Raw genomic sequence first — 20,252 nt, 5'->3', positions numbered from 1 at the left:
GAGATGCAGATTAAAACCACAATGAGATACCACCTAACCCGTCAGAATGGCAAAGGTTAAAAATACAAAAAATGGTAAGTGTTGGCGGGGTTTTAGTGAAAGAGAAACTCTCCTACACTGTTGGTGAGAATGTATATTAATCCAGCTACTGTGAGAAACAATATGGAGATTCTCAAAGACCTTCAAATACAGCTACCATATGATCCAGCAACTCCACTCCTGGGTATCTACCCAAAGGACAGGAGAATGCTCAGTTGAAAAGCACTTGCACATCAATGTTTATTGTGGCATTATTCACGATTGCTAAGACATAGAAACAACTCAAATGTCCACGAATAGATGAATGGACTGAAAAGGTGTGGCCCATATACTCTATGGCATACTATTCAGTCATAAAAAAAAATACCCTGGCATTTAATATAAAGTGGTCAAATATGGAAGAATTACTGCTGAGTGAAGCAAGCCAGGCTATAAAAGAGAGATATTGGCTGTCTCCACTTAAAATATGCTGACTATCTGCACTCAATGGTAGAGACTGAAAAACTGGAGGATATAAAAGCAGTGAAAATAGTTATGGATCCTGGAGGCAGTGTAGAAGGAGGGTGGAAGAGGGGAAGAGCACAGGGAAGGAAATCAGGGAGAAAAAATAGAGACAAAACATCGGTGGGACACAGAAATGGTTTATTACCTGTTGATGATAACATGTATAGTATTCTCAACTGGATTGGTCTGAGCTGTATTTCATGCTGGGTAAATTCTCTTTATAAGCCAAATGATGTACAGCAATCAACTGTTTATGAAATAATAATAATAGTAATTTTTTAAAAAGTAGGAAGTGCATATGTCTCTTATAATGTCCCTGAGAAGTTGTTCAGTAACTTTACAATATGAATAAATTATAGCTTTGATAGCAAATCATAGAGTTAGGAAATGTGTTCAGTATTATAGAGGAAAGAAGACTCTAATGATAAATTAAAATATTTCTATAGCATATATTTTCAGGATCAGTTTTTATTTTGATTATATTCCACTATAATAAAGATTTGCACAATTACTGCTGTTAAAATTATTCTTAAAATAAATCCTATTACATAATTTGAACTTAGTAGGCAACTAAATGCAGTATAATTTTAGTTGCCAACAATGAGGCAAGCTTTATATTAACAATTAATCAGAACTGAAAAGAATCCTAAAATCTCTGTATCATTTGTCAGAAGCATAAGTGTTTCTATCTTTGGTATGATGTGACAAGATTAAATCCTTTTATGCTAAAAGAAGGAGAGGAACAATCACAACGCAAACAATTCTCAATATAGATATGGAGGAATTTGAGTGCATTGTTAGTGGTTAGCTATGAATGGAGAGTTTTGACTTAAGAGAAAAAGAGAACAGAAATGACTGTTAATTTTCAGTTTTTCAGTGCTAACGAAGAGAGGGGAGAAATTAAATGTTTCGTTTTAAAGGAGATTTGAAACTTAATATTACTAACAGAATCAAAATTTACATTGAACATTTCAACTACCCTATGTGGTACACAGTATGATTACTCTTTCAGAAATAAAATATCCCGTATATCTGGGAAGACTTCCTTTTATAGTCTTGAATGACTGTAATTGACTTACATCTCTCTAAATATCCTTTTTAAAGCTTTTTGATGGAAGAATTTTACTAAGAAAAAGTTTATACTGTGATCACTTATATTTACAAAACTTGGGTAATACAATTATGTGATTAATATGCCATGGTTATTATAGAGGAATATAAGATATATTTTTCTTCCTGTATCAAACCACAGGATCACTTGATCTGTCTCAGCAATCAGTAAAACCAAGTGACCTTTTTTCTAGACCACAGGCAAGAGATGAAACCCACGCCACTGAGTGTTTGTTAGAAATCGCTGCAGTTCATTTACTTGGCAGGAGACCTGTCATCTCTAAAACAAGCCTATTCATCACCAACTATCAAATTCAAGGCCCTCACGGCACCTGCTCTGAGTGCCTGTGTACGCACAGCTGAACCCTTTGCTCATCCGTTTATTTGGGGGTTGAGCAATTTTAGTTCTAGAGAACTAAGAAACAACATCCCTCTTAGTCTGTACAGTAATCTCCTTTGGTGACCTAATCCTGAGTTCTATAAACCCTAGGGGCACATTTAAACCACACATTAAAAAGTAGTTTGCTTTTCATCCACAGGAGGAAACCCTTCAGCGGGCACGAGAGGAAGAAGAAAAAAGAAAGGAGATCACAAGTCATTTCCAGAGCACCCTGACAGATATTCAGGGCCAGATAGAACAGCAGAGTGAGCGAAATATGAAGCTCTGTCAGGAGAACACTGAGCTCGCAGAAAAACTGAAAAGCATTATCGATCAGTATGAGCTCAGAGAGGAGGTAAGAAACACATCAGACAACTCAGAACTGTACACAGACCCAGATCTGGGTTAAAGGTGGAGGATTTTATTAATAAGAAAGTTGTGGCCAAACCTTTCAACTGGTTAATATTTAGGACTGGAATCCCTTTACTAGCCAAAATAAAGACAGATGGTGTTACAAAATACCTGGTTGAAAGGCGTATGGGATTTCTTCAAAACTCAAATTACTGTAAAATAAAGGCAGTAAATAGAAAGTAGCAGGCTATCAGCACAGTTATATTTGAAATAAAATTTCTCATTAAAAAAAAATCCTCTCTAAATAGCCAAAGATTAATTACAAACTACCTATTAAGAACTACTCTGTCACCTAAATTATAGGTCCATTTTCTACATACCCCACAAACCAATAATAGAATAATATAATAATAATAATGATATCATTTATTTAATGTTTAGTTTCTGTCAGGCAGTATACTAAGTACTGTACTTAGCACACAATATGGCTCAACAATCTTATGCACTAGATAATATATTATCTATAAAAATATTTTCATGTTATAGATGTGAAACAGAGGCTACAAGATCAGATCACTTACCCACAGCCACAAAAACCAAAAAACTTTTGCTTTCATTAATTCATATTACAGGGACCACAAGGGCCTTCTGTTATCCCCAAATTACATTTCAATATTTAATATGTGTTTAAGACTCCAACGTACCCTCAGGAACTTGATATATCATATTCCTTCCCTCATCACAGTCAAATTATAAATCCCTGTTTTAAAATGTAACATAACAGTCAAAATGGCTTTGTTGGCACGGTGCTAAGATTTTACCAAGAAAAAAAAAAAAAAACAAAAAAAACTGGGCCAATAGCGCCTGGTTGCAGCAGTTAGGTAAATTAAGAAACTCCTCACAGTAAACCTAACTCCATACTCTGCTTTTATCTGTCACAAGGATCAATCTCACAACAGAATAGAGGTTTAGACTAAAGATGGGAAGGAACAAAATAAAAAAACGTCCACGCACTTCAGAGAGCTCTCAGATGGAAACAACCTGGTATACTAGCTCCATGTTCCCGGGACTGGTTCTGGGTAAAGTCCAAGGGCAGAATCACATTTGTCCTTTCTGATAGGACCAAATGACTAAGAAATTCTTCATACTAAGATGGAACTGGAAGCTTCTCTTCACCTCCCAAGTACAGAGGTCTAAGACGCAGAGAACACAGGGGACATTTGCATGTCAATTCATCTGTGACCCTTGGCCTTGCCATCTCTTTCCCCTTTCCCACTGAACAACAGAGTAGACTTAAAGGGCTAGGCTAGGACCACATGCTGGTGGCCAAAAGATTCCTCATAGCCTTTGAGGCAAGAATGTGAAGAATTTAACATATTAAAGCATATTAATGTTATTAAAAGTTGTGTGTGCTGCGTGTGTGGGGGGGGTGGGGGGTGTTTTAGTTTTTTGTCACAGTCATATGAGTGCTTGCCAGAGAGAAGCAGTGAGAGGGAAAGTAACAAATCACTCCCTAGGGGAATGGCCATGCTGTAATCCCTTCTCCTCCATTCTCCTCTCCTCTCAGGATTTTTTTTCCCAGAGATTTTTGCTATAAGGCACGTGCACTCACAGGAGACACACACACACACACACACACACACAAAGTGAGAAATCGTTCCCCAGGGGGATAGCCATACCATAGCCCCTTTCCTCCATTCTCCTCTTGGAATTTAGAGCATGTGCACACACGCACACGCGCGCGCACACACACACACGCACACTCAATGAGCCCAGCGTGAGTTTTAAGCTGCCAGGTCTAGGACTCCATCTGCAGGTGACTACATGGGAGTCCAGCGACGTAACCATTATGCCATCTGCTGGTCTCTCCTCTCAGGACTTTGGGCATACACGCACATGTACCCAGCATGATTTTCAAACCACTGGGTCCAGGATTTGAACTGCAGTTGCCCATATGGGAGTCCAGCACCTTAACCACCACACCACCTCTGGCCCCTAAAAGTGATTTTTATATGCATAGAAAGAGACAAAATACCAAGTGTTAGTACTATAGCGCTTGCAATATACATCCCTGTCTGTGCTGTTCCGCATAATAAATAGCATCATCTCTAATAGTTACCAAGTTTAGAAAATGATGTTGGGAACTTTTGGTAATAACACTGCTGAACTCTGGTGCCTCTTCCTTTTGCATGTACTTTTGTGTGGTACGAAATGTGGACGGCTTCACCAAATGCACTGGGAGTAAATGTCCTGGCATTTATTTTCAATTTAAATCTTAAAACCTGGAGAATGTGTATTCATGTGAACTTTTGTTATATTTTTAAGTGTCAATAATAAGCCAAGCTTTATATGAATACTTTATTTTCTGCAGCATTTGGACAAAATATTTAAACACAGAGAACTGCAGCAGAAGCTCGTGGATGCAAAGCTTGAGCAGGCACAAGAAATGATGAAGGAAGCAGAGGAGCGACACACACGAGAAAAGGAATATGTACTTATCATTTTACTTGGTGTGCATATCTGGTCTACTTTGGTGTCACAGACTCTCTGAGGAAGTTGTTTTGGTAGTAGTCAAAGAGCACTAGACTGATGGAGGAAGAGCCCGAGATTCTAAGGAGAACTAAATTGATCAGATTAGCATGAGACCCTGTATCTACACTATTTTCACAGAAAATATTCATTTATTAAAAAGATATTTTTAAGTACTTGTTATCTGCTAAGCAACATATTAGGTGCTGGGAAATAGCTGTGAATAATATGGAGAAGGATCGTTAGAGTCTAGCTGGGAAGAGGCAGGCAATAAGCAAGTAAATGAGAAAGGTAACATCAGATAATAATAAATACTGCTAGAGAAATAAGGAGGAACTGAGAAGGGGATCTACTTTAGACTGGGTGACCAGGAAGGCCTCCCAAAGAGGAGGGTGCCTGTGCTAAGCCCTGTGTGATGGCTCCAGCCACATGGCGAGTCATTTCTAGCAGTAGTGTCTACACCAGCAGCAACAAAGGCCCCAATATGGGAACCGGCGTGGCATGCTCCAGAAATATAATAGAAAGAGGTCAGGGAAGCAAAAGCATGTTGACCAATTAGGAAAAGGGTTCAATATGAAATTGAAGAGGTATGCAGGGAACACACTGTGTATGCATGAAAAGTAGATTGTATTCTAAATATAGTGGGAAAGTTCTGGGTAGTTTCAGGACAGGAAGTGGTATGTTCTGCTTCACATCTGAAAAGGTGAATTTGGCTCGTTGGTGGAGAATGGGCTACGGAGGAATGAGAAAGAAGAAGACAGAGAGTGACTATTATGTAGTCCAGAGGAGATAGGATGAAGACTTGGGTTAGGCAGGTAGCGATCAATAGAGAAGGAAAGAGGGAGATGGATAAAAGGTGTTGTGGTTGTTCGAAGTTTATTTATTTCTTCTATGAGAAAAAAAAGAGAGAGAGAAGGAGAACCTTCATGCTGCCCCCTCCCCCGACCTCCACCCCCGAGTCCCAGCCTCAGCTAGCCAGGATCATGAGTGTGTGCCCTTGGCATGTACAGGGAAGCCCAGGACTTGAACCAAATGGGTGACCTTCCCAAGTGGGTCCAGCTTTCTGAAATTGTACACCAAGTTCCCAACATTGTTTAGTAACTTGCTCATGAACTCTCTTAAGTCTTATAAACAAATTATAGCCAAGGGGTAATGAAGAGGCAACCTGAGTCTTTGCATGTGTTCTCTCTTCCCACAGTTGCTGAACCAGGCAGCAGAGTGGAAACTGCAGGCCAAAGTGCTGAAGGAACAGGAGACAGTCCTGCAGGCTCAGGTGAAATGGGGGAGGACAGGGCAAGGGTATGATCTCCTTGCTATTGCCAAGAGGCTGGGGACTGAAGGTAGTCTGCAAACAGCCTTGTCTGTGACTGGGGACAGGAGGATAGGGGTTGGAAATTAAGAGTAACTTCACATGCATTGTTTTTAAGAAAAATAGAGCCACAATATTACATCTGTGAAAATGAAATTCTCTACACCACCAAAATCCAGCCAAAAGTTTTGTTGATGAACAAAAAATGGCACCAGAATGGCCCGGCAGAGTAAGCTATATCCAGGCTCCCAACTACAAGGAGTCTTCAAAAAAATTCATGGAAAGTGACTATCATGAAAAAAGCTATACATGGATTTTAATATTTTTGAAGGTTTTTCTTTGTTTTTGTTTGTTTGGTTTTTTTCCTTATTCAATGACTCAGAGAGAACAAAAAAATATTGACAGAGAGACAGCACTCCTAACAAGGTCTTGATGGCATGATCCACCCTCAGCTCCAGCCAGCCTCATATAATGGACACATGTGCACTCAGTATACTCAGGGAGTTTTGCAGAAACTAACGCTCAACATTCCCATGTGAGTTAACCTTGCAATATGTCACATTTTACTACACCAGCACAGTCCAGTCCCCCTCTCCCCAGAAAAAAAAAAAAGCTTACATCAAAATAAACTCACTCTTTAAATCCACTTTTTCCACAGACTTCTTCTTTTTTTTTTTTTTTTGTTGAGGTTTTTGCTATAGGGCGCGTGCACTTGCCAGACAGACAGAGACAGAGAGACAGAAAGCGAGAATTCACCCCCCAAGGGGCCCAGCGGGGATGGCCACACGGCAATCCCTGCTCCTCCATTCTCCTCTAGGGATCTTGGGCACGCACGCACACTTGCCCAGCGTGAGTTTAAGCCACCGGGTCTGGGACTCAAACCGCAGTCGACTACATGGGAGTCCAGCAACATAGCCATTACGCTAACTGCTGGTCCCTCCACAGACTTTCTGAAGTCTCCTCATATCTGGTCATATTTCTTCTCTCTCTCCTCCCCAATTTCCCCAAGAAGAAAATGTCAACTATTCAGATGCACTACCTATGACTGGCAATTCCTAAGCTGTCCTCACATTTTGATATTATTCATAATTAAAAAAAAAATGAGAAAGAGTCAGTGCCCAAGTTCCTGTGCTTCCAGAAGTTGGCCTTGTCAGTGGTGAGTGACAAGAAGTGCCAGGCAAGTCAGAAGCCGTTTAGACTTGCCTTTGTGATACCATTAGCATGTTTGATTAGACTGCTGGATTTCTATTTCAAGGTGCCATAGCAGATTCTGGGGGAAAGTCAGCCCTGGTCTCTGCCCATCCTGGAATACATTTCCTGTCAGGTTTAGGAGAACTTTCTTACCTGAAGCCATGGAGGGGCTCTAGCATTGCTGACAGAAGAAATGCCCAAGCCGTAAAGAGATGGTGAGATCACAGAAAGCAAAGTCACAAAAGGTGAATAAGATGCCTTCCAAATGGGCAGTGTTCATTGAGATTTGTAAATGTTTACGTGCTGACTGCTGAATACTTGTTTTGTTTTGTTTTGTTTTTAAAAAAAGATGTATAAATGAAAAAGCTGATTGTAAGATTTTTTTAAAAGCAAGAAATTTAAAATCACAATTATGTCACTGCATAGACAAAAGCTGCACAGATAACATCTTCTCATCTAGCCTTCTAAAAGCCTTCTTTTGTAAATGTGTACATAAAATGCAACATGATTTTCTCCAGTATGATCTAGTTCTGATCATATATAAAAACAGTTCAAAAATACGAATTACCTAGAGGTTGGAATCATAATGTTTCTGACATTAATAGAATCAAAGGGCCCAGAGATGGACTTGAGGCAGTCACAGGACCCATCACATCACAGTGTGGGGTGAGCGGCAAGCAGTGATAGCTCTCTAGCCAGGAGGTAGGCAGGGGGAAATGAGGCTTGACCTCACAGCCTAGGAATGAGAAGAAACCCAGAAAATCAAGCCAGGGCTTCTGACTCTATCCCTGCTTCATTCACAACACAGAGCCTTGAGAAGAACCGGGGACAATATTTGAAGCTCTGCATTGTTCACATCATCCATTACTAGCAATCTCTTCTCCCCAATGCTAAATGAGGATAACAAACTTGACAAGGGTAGATTGACATGAGATTCTTAGCTAGAGAGTGATTCATTCAACTGGTATCAGAATTCAGGCCATTAATGACCTGAGAAAGACAAATACAAAAGCTATGATCCAACATCTCACCTACATTCCCTCAAAGTCGAAAAGCACCTATCAGAGATGTGCATCATTTCTCATGCATACCTCAGTCCTAAACTGATTCCAGGCATCAGGTTCAGAGTTCTGCCCCTCTGCTAAGCAGCTATGTGACCCTGTACAACTTACCTAACTTCTCTGGACTTAAATTTCCTTGTCTGTAAACTGAAGATGCTGTAATAAACCAATGGTCCCAAGATGGAGTCCTCTGACCTCTGGGAAGCCCATTTTTTGGGGGTCAGTATTTCCAAAATAATGGCACAGAAAGCAGCAGCTACTCTAAAATACAATTGTTTCTAACATTATATCATCTCTTTCTCAGCAACTGTAGGTGGCAATTGTTCATATGGTTACATTTCCAAAATGAATGTGAGTTAATGAATATGTAATATGTATAGTTTGTTTTCAAATTATGATGCAAAGCACTTAGTTCAGTGTCTGGCTTATACTAAATTTAATTAATTCAACCAATAATCATTGAGCACCTACTAAGTGCTAAGTATGATTCTAGATGTTGGATATATAATAAGAGAAACAAAAATCCCTGCCTAATTGAACTCATAATCTAGTGATAATAATGCTAATAAAAATGCTAACTATTAATTAATACATGAGATAGTATTTTATAGGTGAAGACCTACTGGGAAATAGAGACAAAGGGAGTCTTTAGTTGAAGAACCACTGGAAAAGTGATCACAAGACCCTGTTCAGCTCTAATTCATGAGCCTAGAGAACTCTCAGAGCTAAAGCAGCCTCGTCTTCAACTAAGTTAACCCTGCCTTCCCCGTCATTGCCTACTGTTTTCCACAGTGCAGGCAGCCTCCTAGTTTCAATGACTCTCCTTGTCTTCCTCTTTTGTCTCCAGAGCACTTTCAAAACTCCAATACTTACTTAATCATCACAAAGGAAATAGCACCAGACCCCTAGTATATCAGTTAAGGGAGCCAGATCCCATGAGGCTAACCGTAATTCAAATCCCAGAGCTTGAAGCTTGAAAGAGAAGCTGGGTATATGTGCATGCATACCCAAAGTGCTGACAAGATAGACAAATGGAGGAAAAAGGATTGTAGCATGACTATGCCGCATTGAGGGACTCTCTCTCTGTTTCTCTCTTTCTCTCTCTGATAATCACAGGTACTCTCTGGCAAAAATAAATAAATAAATAAGGGAGAGAGATTTCCTTCTTTTTCTTTTCTTCTCTTATTTTTATTTATTTTTTTATTTTTATTTTTTTTGGAGAGGTTTTTGCTATAGGGCAAGTGCACTTGCCAGAAAGACAGAGACAGACAGAGAGACAGAAAGTGAGAATTCACCCCCCCAGGGGGGATGGCCACGCCACAGTCCCTTCTCCTCCATTCTCCCTCAGGATCTTGGGCACGCACGCACATGCACCCGGTGTGAGTTTTAAGCCACCGGGTCCAGGACGCAAACCGCAGTTGACTACATGGGAATTCAGCAACATAACCATTACACTAAGTGCTGGTCCCAAAAAGAGATTTAAATGAGGAAAAAAAAAAGAGGCCTTAAATCCCTATGTGTAAAAATACTTCAACAAATTCCTCTTGAAACTCTTGAAAAGTATCAACATTGCATATATATATCTACACACACACAACACATATATACACACACACATACACACATACATACATATACATATATATTAAGGTTTTTGTCATAGGGCACACACACTAGCTGGAGAGAGCCAGAGATAGCCAGAGTGAGAAAGTAAGAAATCACTCCCCTGTGAGACAGCCATAGCCCAATCCCTTCTCCATTCTCCTCGAGTGATTTGGGGCACGCATGCATGTGTATCGAGCATGACTTTCAAGCTGCCAAATTCAGGACTCAAACCACAGTTAGCCATGTAGGAGTCCAATACCTTAACCACCTCGCAGCCTGCTGACCCCTAGATATTATATTTTTAAACATTTAAATCTTGAAAAAGAAGCTCTAACATGGACTATCTTGAATAGTACTCAAGACAGCTTCCTTGGTTTCGCATTGTCTTTGAAGCAGTGTGAGTTGCCAGAGGCCATGATCTTTGTCCGCATTTGTAAAGTCTGAGCAAGAGAAATATCAAGGAAGATTTATGTTGTTTTGTTATTTTAGACTGAAGTTACTTTTCAGTCATGAGACAACAGTTTGCCAGTTAGGGGCATGTTTCTCACTTAAGGAAGAAATGTCTGGCTTTCAATTATACAAACCAAAGCAATAGAGTAAATGTCAGAGATGATCAATGGGATACAATTGTCACTACAAATAGAGTGTTCACAGGATCAATAGGATGAAGACAGTAGTAGATGAGGAAAGTGAGCAGTGTCTGACAATGTGGACACAAAATACTGCCCTGGGGGAAAGATTAGTGAGTAAACTGTTTAAAACACACAATCATAGTCTTTCAAATCAGAAATCCTCGCCATATATTTCCAGTATGAGAGAAGATCCCTTTGCAGCTTCTCTTAGAATAGGATTTGCTCCAAACAAAATCTCACAGGTTTGCTAAGACAATCCCTAGACACAGTTCTATGTTCTATATTCTAGGAATGTTTGTAATTAAAATTTGGTGCTCACTTAAAAGAATGTGTGTGTCACTTGGCCCACTTAAAAATGAAATATTGAGGCACTTGTTGTTATTTCTAACCATAGAACAGCTTGTTTCTATTTCTGCCTCTGGCAGGAGTAACATGGTGCACGACCTCTGGATGTCCCTTTCATGTTCCTCTGCAACACCAAAGTGAGAGTGGGAAGATGACACATCAAACCAAATATCATATCAGCATAAGAGTCAGAGGGAAAATGTTACCATATACATATCATTCAGTAAATAGGAAGAATAATTCTTAGTATAAGAAGAGAGTATTTGAGTTAGTTAAGGTTTTGCCACCTATGGCAAATAGGTCAAATAGAAAGAAAAGTAGAATATTAAAGACTGCTCACTAGAAGAGGAAATGGGAAGTGGTTGTTTAATGGGAATAGTTTCCATTTTGCAAGAAGAAAAAGTTCTGGAAATTGGTTGAACAACAACATGAACATACATAATAATATAGAACTGTTCACTTAAAAACAGTTAAAATGGTAGATTTTATGCTATGTATACAGGGGGCTTCACATGACTTTGGAAAAAATAGAATCAAAGTGCATTGTACAAAATTTTTTTTTGAAATCAATGTGTTGCTTTTTCACAATATGCATTCTATGAACTTTTTAAAAACTCCTAGTATTTTACCACAATTAATTATATTTTCTTTTTAGGCTGAGGGAAAACAAAACAAAAACAGTGGCTAGAAAAAGTCCAGATGAGGTGGTAATGAAATAAGGCACATTTGCCTTCTCTAAGTCTGAAAAAAAAAAAAAAAAAGGGAAAGGGAACAAAATTTGCCCAATTAATACACCAAAAAGATCATTCTCCTATTTTAAAAAGACTTTACTTGAGATGTGATGAAAAAATCTTACAGATAGATATGAGAAAGTAAGACTGATGACAGTTGAGTGAATACAATCTAACCAGAAAGATTTAGTATCTGTCAGCTAATGTGGAAGGTGAAATTCTAGGTGTGGATGCTTCGGGTGATTCAAGGATGCATCTGTGGGCTGAAGCACACATGGGCGCATGCCTGCCACTTTCTGTCTGCAGCCTGCAACTACAGGCTGTAAGAAGGCTTGAGTCTCCCATGTGAACTCTGCTGAGATAAGTGACAAGTTGGAAAAAGAATGGAAAAGAAGTAAGGAAAAAAAGTTAGCAGAAAGGAGTTGGGCAAGAACATGTATGAACAAATTTTGTGATAGAACATGACCAGTATCTACAAGAAGCTATTATTTCTATCCTGAGTAAATGGATAATGCAGTGTAGACAGCCAGCCCCACAAGACCTTACCTTAGGGTAGAGCATCTTAAACCACTGAGCCATTTGTGTGTCTTGAAATCAATTCAGTGAATCCCAGCCAGTACTTTGAGAAAACAAAAAAGAAAAGAAAAAGAAATACAACTGGATAGAGTATGACAAAGTACACTGCACATAAGAGTAAATATTGTCTTCCACACTGTGTGCGCTCATGCACTTGTGTGTGTGTGTGTGTGTGTTTGTGTGTGTGTGTGTGTGTGTGTGTGTAAAACCGGCAGCCACTTTCTTGGCATGAATTTCCTAATGCCCCATTTACTCATTCTTCAATCTGTATGCCAAGGAATCGTACAAATTTTAGTGCTGTCACACGAAGTGCTAATGAGTGATTTCAAGATGATGACCAGATGCTGTTTAACTTTTCTTTGGATAATCCATATTGTATGGAAAGGATTTATGTTATCATTTTATTTATACAGCAAAACCTCTACTATTCTGGATTATTTGGGAATAACCCATCTTAGATAAGCAATTTTCTGGGCTCAGGGATTGCCTGACTCCTACAAACCCCCACTAACACTCATCCAATACTGGGAATTCTCCAACCTACTGGCTGTCAGGGTGCACTCTATTTTACTTCAAGAAAGTCAGTCCTACAGATACCACCAGCTGCTCAGTGGAGGCCTTTCAATAGCCAATAACCCTGCCATCTCAGTTACCAACTGCATCTGAGGGTTTTTGTTTATTACTGAACAGTACAAGTTTGCTTCTTCACACAAAGATGTTTTTGTGTCCATTTGAGGTCTTGGAACTGATCTGGACACTCAATAGAACCAAAGACTCATTTTAAAATGGAGGCTTTACTAATTTAAATCATCCAAACTAAACGTTCACTCACTCAAAACACGCTATCTAGTATTATTGGGTCGTCAGGAAAGTCATGATGCATTTTTGCATAGAAAAACAGAAAAATACATCATGACCTTCCTGATGACCTAATATTTTTAAAATTAAGGCTGTATTGTTTTATTACTGTCAATAACCATCAAGTGTTTACATATTTTCCATCCCTGTGCTTCTTCATTCCCTCCCCAATGCATGGCTTGGAATTAGGGATACAGAAATACAAATTTCTTCTTTATATCCCTATCTATGGTGAGTCACATGCCTAGCAATGCTAACTCAGGATGCTTGTGTGCCAATGACTCATTACTTCCATCTGTAGAAAGTTGACATAATACAGTGGTTCTAATGAAAAGATATATTTAATTGCTAATGACTAGAACACTATTAATTAATTCACAAATCTATGCTGTGTAAAGCAGAAATGGCAACACTTAGAGTTGTTTGACAGTGGTATGACAGGGGAAAGGCCCACATTTCCTTTATCACTCGTTTGTTTACATTCTCCTTTCTTTCAAGACCAAATTCAAGTCTCACCTCTACAAACATATGGTTCACACAATCACCTGCCATGCTCACCTTCTCTGAGCACCCACTGTCCTTAGCTGACTGATCACTTTATAAGTCACCCTCCTGTTGTCAACTTGTCTTGGAGATCGTCTTCCCATGAGGAATGCTGGTTCCCCAAAAAACAGGATCAATGGGTTAAATACTTCTGTATAAACTAAGTTTGGTGCTTAAGGAATGTATTTCAAACAAAATTATGACATTTTACTTCATTTTTCTTTAAAAAGGCATTTTTGATCATGCTCCCTAACTTAGAATTCCCTCATAGGGAATAAAACAACTGAACATATTAACACTATGTTGTGATTTCCTTTAAATCATTTTTTCTTCTCAATCAACAATGACATATTGTTTTGTTCTGGAACCATTCTAAAAGCAACCCTAAAATAGATCCACTCTTTCTCGTCTACAGTTAACTCTCTACTCAGGAAGGTTTGAAGAGTTCCAGAGCACACTGACAAAAAGCAATGAGGTGTTTGCCACTTTCAAACAGGAAATGGATAAAGTGAGTATTGTTTATCACCCACAAAATATTGACATTTTCTATTTTGACAGGCCAAATTTCCTTTGGGTCCACTTATCTTTCACCAAGGTATTTCAGTGCATTTTATGAAGTAATGAAATGTTTATAGGTACAAATGAGGTTTGGACTGTGTGTTTTTATTGGTAAGTACCAGGTGAATTTATCTTAGCAAGAGTCCAAAAACAAAAGGATATCTTTTCACTCCGAGTAAGAATATTTCTTTTTCTACTTCATGGATTGCTTTGGGAGAAAAAAAAAAAAAAAAAGTAAGAGCTAGCAATTTAACATTATATTATATATGCTGAAGAAAATTTTAATCTTCTAAAGATAAAAAAACTTTCATATAAATATGAAAAAGTAGAATGTTAAAATATAAAATGCCATTTTATAAGCTCCTTCTTAGAAAGATACATAATGATAGAATTAACAGAGTCCTGAATGAGAAGATATACGCCTGAATCTAAACTCTGAATGGGTTCATACTCATCAAGTAGTGTTGGACAATTCACTTAACTTCCCTGAATTTTATTTTTCATATTTACACACTGAGATATTATTTCCTATACCTACCTCATAAGATATTAAAGTTCAAATAAATTAATGCATCTTAAAAGAGCTTTAAACTTTTAAGTCTTTTATAAACATAAGGTATTAATATTATTGTTAGATATAATATTTAAATCTTGTTCAGTTCAGTTTCCCCATAAAAAATAAGCATTGAAACTGTTTCTAAATAGGCAATGGTATTAAACAATTTAAAGTATAAAGTCATTTATTTAAAAACATCTTTATAAAATAGATCTCACAATTATGTGATCAATGTCAACACATGTTAAAAGTTAGTTTTTTCATCATCTATAAAAATTATTTTTAATTCAAAAGATTGGAATAAACACTAGAACAGAAAAAAAACAACAAAACTTTTTTTTAGGTTTTTGCCATAGGGCTTGTGGGCTTATCAGGGAGAGATAGAGAAAGGAAAAGTGAGAAATAACTCCCCAAGGGGGATGATCACTTTGCAATCCCTTCTCCATTCTCTTCTAGGCATTTTGGCCACACACACACAAGCACCTGGTGTGATTTTCAAGCCACTGGCTCTGGGACTTGAACCACGGTTGGCCATGTGGGAGTCCACCACTTTAACCACCAGTCCACCTGCTGGCCCCAACACTTTTATTTTTTATTCAAAATTACATAGTTTTCAGATTGAAATAAATGCTAAATAAGGAGTCCTTGGGACCAGCAGATAGCATAATGGTTACACTGTTAGACTCCCACATGGTCAACCGTGGTTCAAGTCCCGGACTCCACACACTCATGTGTGTGTGCATTCCAAAATCCGGAGAGAAGAATGGAGGAGAAGTGATTGCAGCTTGGCTATCCCCCCTGGGGGATTATTTCTTACTTTCTGTCTCTCTCTGTCTCTCTGGTGAGTGCACCATCCCCAAAATTAAAAAAAAAAATGTGTGTATATATATCTACTAAACAAGGAGTTCTTAGTCCTGGTCAATGTATGGACTTTATAGCAACTGACCCAAAAGTTCATTGGAAATTAGCAAAAAAATGCTGGTATGTTTGCATTTCTCTGACATGTTGTCCCATAGACCTCATTAAATTCTTAAAGGTATTGATGATTTTTAAAGTTTACAAACTACTAATTTAATTAATATGAGGGGATTTCATAAAGTACGTGGGAAAAAATGGAATTAAAGTATACATTTATTTTTGTGCAAAAAAATCTGAAATTCATGTATAGTTTTTCATAAAATACATTTTCCATAAACTTTCAGTGGAGCCTGCATATGTGATTTAAAAAAAAAAAATCTGAAGAGCCAGGGCCTGCCAGTCTGGACCCAGCTTCCAGCCTCCATGGTTACCTGGCTTGGGCTGCCTGGAACCCAGTAATAAAAGGGCCCAGGTATGGTTCATCCATGGAAACCATGTCCTATTGCTTGCTTTGTCCTTCACTTCATCCAAGCACAGAGAAGGCCCTAGAGCCAAGAGCATGCAGAGTGTCGGGTTTGAAAAGACAGGCTACATACATTACTTTCACTTCTGGATCCCTCACACCCTGCCCAGGGCCCCCTGACCAGCAGACACTCTGCCCTTGCTGCATTACATGGAATGAATCAACTCTAGCTCCATTCTTCTCTTACCTCATCTGAATACTGCCCCACCTCCCACAGTCTCAGTTTTCCCATTTATAAAGTGGAGGTGAAAACAGAACCTCATTCAAGGAACTGTTTTAAGAATGAAATAAATCATGCATGTAATTGCACTTCATGAACCCTATCTCACTCTACAAATGTAAAGACTGAAAACTGGAAAGCGCTGTAGTGGGGCTACTCCTCGAATGTGACCAGATATTATCAACACTGTTCATAAAGAAGTATTTATTAAGTCTTATATATTATTGGTTTTTAACCTGACCAGAGAGAGACACCAGGAGAGAGAGAGACAGAGAAAATGAGAAAGCAAGCCAACAGGTCCAGGACTCAAACTGTGTTCTGCCACATCAGAGCCCAGAGCCTCAACCACCACGCTACCTATTTTAAACGAAAGGAGGCAACAACCAGTGTGCCCCTAAGTAGTTTCCTTCTTCCTCAATTGGCTGGGGTGCATATAACTTTGCTCACCACTAACCTAGATAGCTCAGAAATAAACCATGACGCTCCTGAGAACTTCATTCTTGGCATCGAACACTTCCTTGCTTCAGCAGCTGGTAACAGAAGATATTTGATGTCACATATGGAACTGATAGCTTCCTTGATAGAGTAACTCTTCAGGATCAACAACACTAAAATACTCTAATTGCTGTAGACTACTAAGAAAATGAAGAAGCTGGAAAAGGACACCGCCACATGGAAAGCCCGATTTGAAAACTGTAACAAAGCTCTGTTGGACATGATCGAAGAGGTGAGGACGCATGTTTTTCCTTTCGCGCTTGTCCCCCATTCAGTCACAATATTCATACTTAACATATAACTTAAATACACTACAAATAATTGTTTGTAAAAAGGCTGAGGGCCCGGGGGGGGGACGGGGAATATGATATATAAAGAGCTGTTTCCAAAGCAGCACCACCCCTGCCTTAAAGGTTGGATGAGTGTCTTACTTTGAATGGAGTTTCCCTAGTTCATCACACATAACAGGTACAGAACAAGTTGATTAATAAATCAGAATACATTGAGAGAAAACATCAGTGCAAATACCCAGGATTTGTGCTACTTTATAGACATATATAGAGATAAGTAATTTTTAATTACTCCAACAGGCTTTTAAATACTGAAACTATGTCAAGCTCTGAGTAAGTTTTGAGAATCAAAAGGCAAAGTTACATGGTCCCTGGGTCCCTGAACTGAGAGGCAGGGACCCTGGTGAAGGCCTTTCCATATAAACAAGTGGAGGGGGAGGGGGGGTCTTTAAGGTACAGAGTAGCTTAAAGATAAGGGTGAGAGAGTGAAATGATGAGCATTTTCAAGCACAGACACACCAACTTTTTTTTTTTTTCAATAGGACGTGTGCGCTCACAAGAAAGACAGGGAAACAGAAAGCAAGAAATCACCTCCCAGGGGGAATAGCCATGCCGCAATCCCTTCTCCTCCATTCTCCTCTTGGGATCTTGGGCACACATGCACATGCACCTGGCATGAGTTTAAACTGCCGGGTCCGGGACTCGAACCACCAACGACTACATGGGAGACAAGCGACATAGCCATTATGCCAACTGCTGGTCCCTACATCAACATTTTTAGAGAAAAGAACTGAATAGTTTGAGCAGCCAGCAACATGAATTAGTGTGTGGTTAAGTTTCTATGGTTCCAATTACTATCCTAACCATTCATCCCAAATTGCAACCACTTCCTAAGAGATATGTTTATTACTCATCAACATAAATCAAATGGTTGTTGGAATTAACAGCAGTTTATCCATAGAATAGATGGGGCACTGCTGAAGGCCAGCACTCAGTCTGTCTCCTTCAGTCTGCCACAAGCTTTTAGCTTCTGCCTTCTCTTTTTTTTTTTGGAGAGGTTTTTACTATAGGGCGCCTGCGCTGGCAGGGCAGACAGAAAGACAGACAGAAAGACCGAAAGCAAGAAATCGCCGCCCCCCCCCCCCCCGGGGGGATGGCCACGCCTCAATCCCTTCTCTTCCATTCTCCTCTCGGGATCTTGGGCACGCATGCACACGCACCTGGCGTGAGTTTAAGCCACCATGTCCGGGACTTGAAGGGAGGTTGACTACAAGAGTCCAGCGACATAGCCATTATGCCAACTGCTGGTCCCACTTCTGCCTTCTCACAGACAATCTACCTACTTTAAGATTTCAGAGTCTCTAGATTAAAGCAGAAAGAGGCCTACCCATCTTTATTTCCTAAAGAAGAGGCTTCAGGGACTGAAATTCTACCAGACTCTAACACATAATGCAAAAAAGGAAGTCATGTCTCTAACCAAGATCTCTTGAGCCACCATTCTGCAGCCAGACCCGAGTCCAGTAGACAAATTGTAGGACAAATGGTTTTGTTTGGCTTCAGAGATAGCTCTGCTTTTCATGTTTAATGTGTGTTTTTATATTCGTGTTTTCTAATCACAGAAAGCGCTGAGAGCTAAAGAATATGAGTGCTTCGTGATGAAAATCGGGAGACTCGAGAATCTCTGTCGTGCTTTACAAGAAGAGAGAAATGAACTCTACAAAAAAATCAGAGAAGCAAAAACGCAGGATAAGGATGACCAAAGTCAGCCTACCTCCGATGAAGAGCCAGGGTCACATGTCCCCGCCGATCAGGAGGTGGATGCAGAGGAGGTCAACAGCGTGCAAAAGGCCGTGCAGAATCTGGCCACAGCCTTCATGGTCTTTCATTGCCCAGAGTCAACCCCCGACCAGTCCACAGAAAGGGAACCAGAACTGGGCAGTCCTCGAGGGAGCGAGGACGCTGCCTCCACCGAGCCAGAACAACACTCGGTGACGCGGTCAGGGATCTCAGAGAGTCCTCTGCCTCCCATAACTGCTCAGGCTGAGGCCGAACGGGGTAACGAGGCGGAACCGCCTGCTGAGGCCAGTAGTCCCCCTGCCTGCTCTGGAGCAGAAACCGGAGGAGACTGCCACCCCGCGGGAGCACCGGCTGATGCTCAGCAGCCCCGGAAGCCAGATACAGGAGCTTCCGGTCAGGGCCTGCAGTCCGCAGCCGAGGCCTCCCTACCGGCCGTCAAGGCTAACGGTTCCGAGCTAGCTCCTGCAGACGGTGAGCAAGTTCCACCTGGGGTGCCTGGAGGTGAGCCCAGTAGGCATCCCCCGCCAGCCCCAGCAGAGACCTCAGCCGGGTCCCAGCTGCCCAAAGTGACCGACACCAATCTGGAAGGAGTAGACTGAACCTCGTCATCCAGAGGCTGTTCTTCCTTACTTCGCGCCTTCGCCAAAACAGACTGTCTTCTGAAAGAGCCATTAAGGGCTCGGATATCAAATGCAAGAGAATTAGAATCAAGACCTTTTCAATGTTATGCGGAGTACATTCAGCCTTTGCTCTTTGTTCTTGGTTTATGCTTTTCTATTTAACGCTGGTTGATTTTCCCAATGGCAACAAAACATACAACAGCAAAATTATATTACTTTCCCATTAAGCCAGCATTTAATTCAGTTTCTTAATCAATGATAAGATGCGGTGTTTAAGTCCTCCATTGCAATATATATAATCCTGAAAACGTGATATTCTATTTATTTCTATGCATAGTTTAATAAATTTCATTGAATTAATGGATGTCCAGTTTCCATTTAAATAGTATATATACATGCTACATGCACATATGTGTGTATATATATGATTTATACACATAGGTGTGCAAATATGTACATACATGTTTATATACCTGTTTATAAATATATATATATTTATACATTTTAGGTTGTTGTCATAGGGCTCATGCCCTTGTCAGAGATAGACAGAGACAGAGTAAAAGTGAGAAATC

The 20,252-nt window shown here is 39.8% G+C and overlaps 1 protein-coding gene across 3 annotated transcripts in view; it reads left to right on the top strand.

Moving 5' to 3' along the window:
* Positions 1 to 19,979, top strand: part of TXLNB (taxilin beta) — a 49,616-nt gene extending 29,637 nt beyond the window's left edge. For all 3 annotated transcript variants that reach the window (XM_006151088.3, XM_014588837.2, XM_006151087.3), the window contains exons 6-11: positions 2,193 to 2,387; positions 4,755 to 4,874; positions 6,111 to 6,185; positions 14,179 to 14,271; positions 17,110 to 17,205; positions 18,883 to 19,979. In XM_006151088.3, coding sequence (XP_006151150.1) covers positions 2,193 to 2,387; positions 4,755 to 4,874; positions 6,111 to 6,185; positions 14,179 to 14,271; positions 17,110 to 17,205; positions 18,883 to 19,659 — 1,356 coding nt within the window. In that variant the 3' untranslated portion in view covers positions 19,660 to 19,979. The remainder of the gene's footprint in view (positions 1 to 2,192; positions 2,388 to 4,754; positions 4,875 to 6,110; positions 6,186 to 14,178; positions 14,272 to 17,109; positions 17,206 to 18,882) is intronic.
* The last annotated feature ends 273 nt before the right edge of the window (positions 19,980 to 20,252 follow it).

This window comes from Tupaia chinensis, unplaced genomic scaffold (genome assembly GCF_000334495.1).
Source record: "Tupaia chinensis unplaced genomic scaffold, TupChi_1.0 Scaffold000313_1, whole genome shotgun sequence".
Lineage (NCBI taxonomy): Eukaryota > Metazoa > Chordata > Mammalia > Scandentia > Tupaiidae > Tupaia > Tupaia belangeri.
The sequence above is the reverse complement of the archived record's forward strand: the minus strand, read 5'-3'. Positions and strand labels throughout refer to the sequence as shown.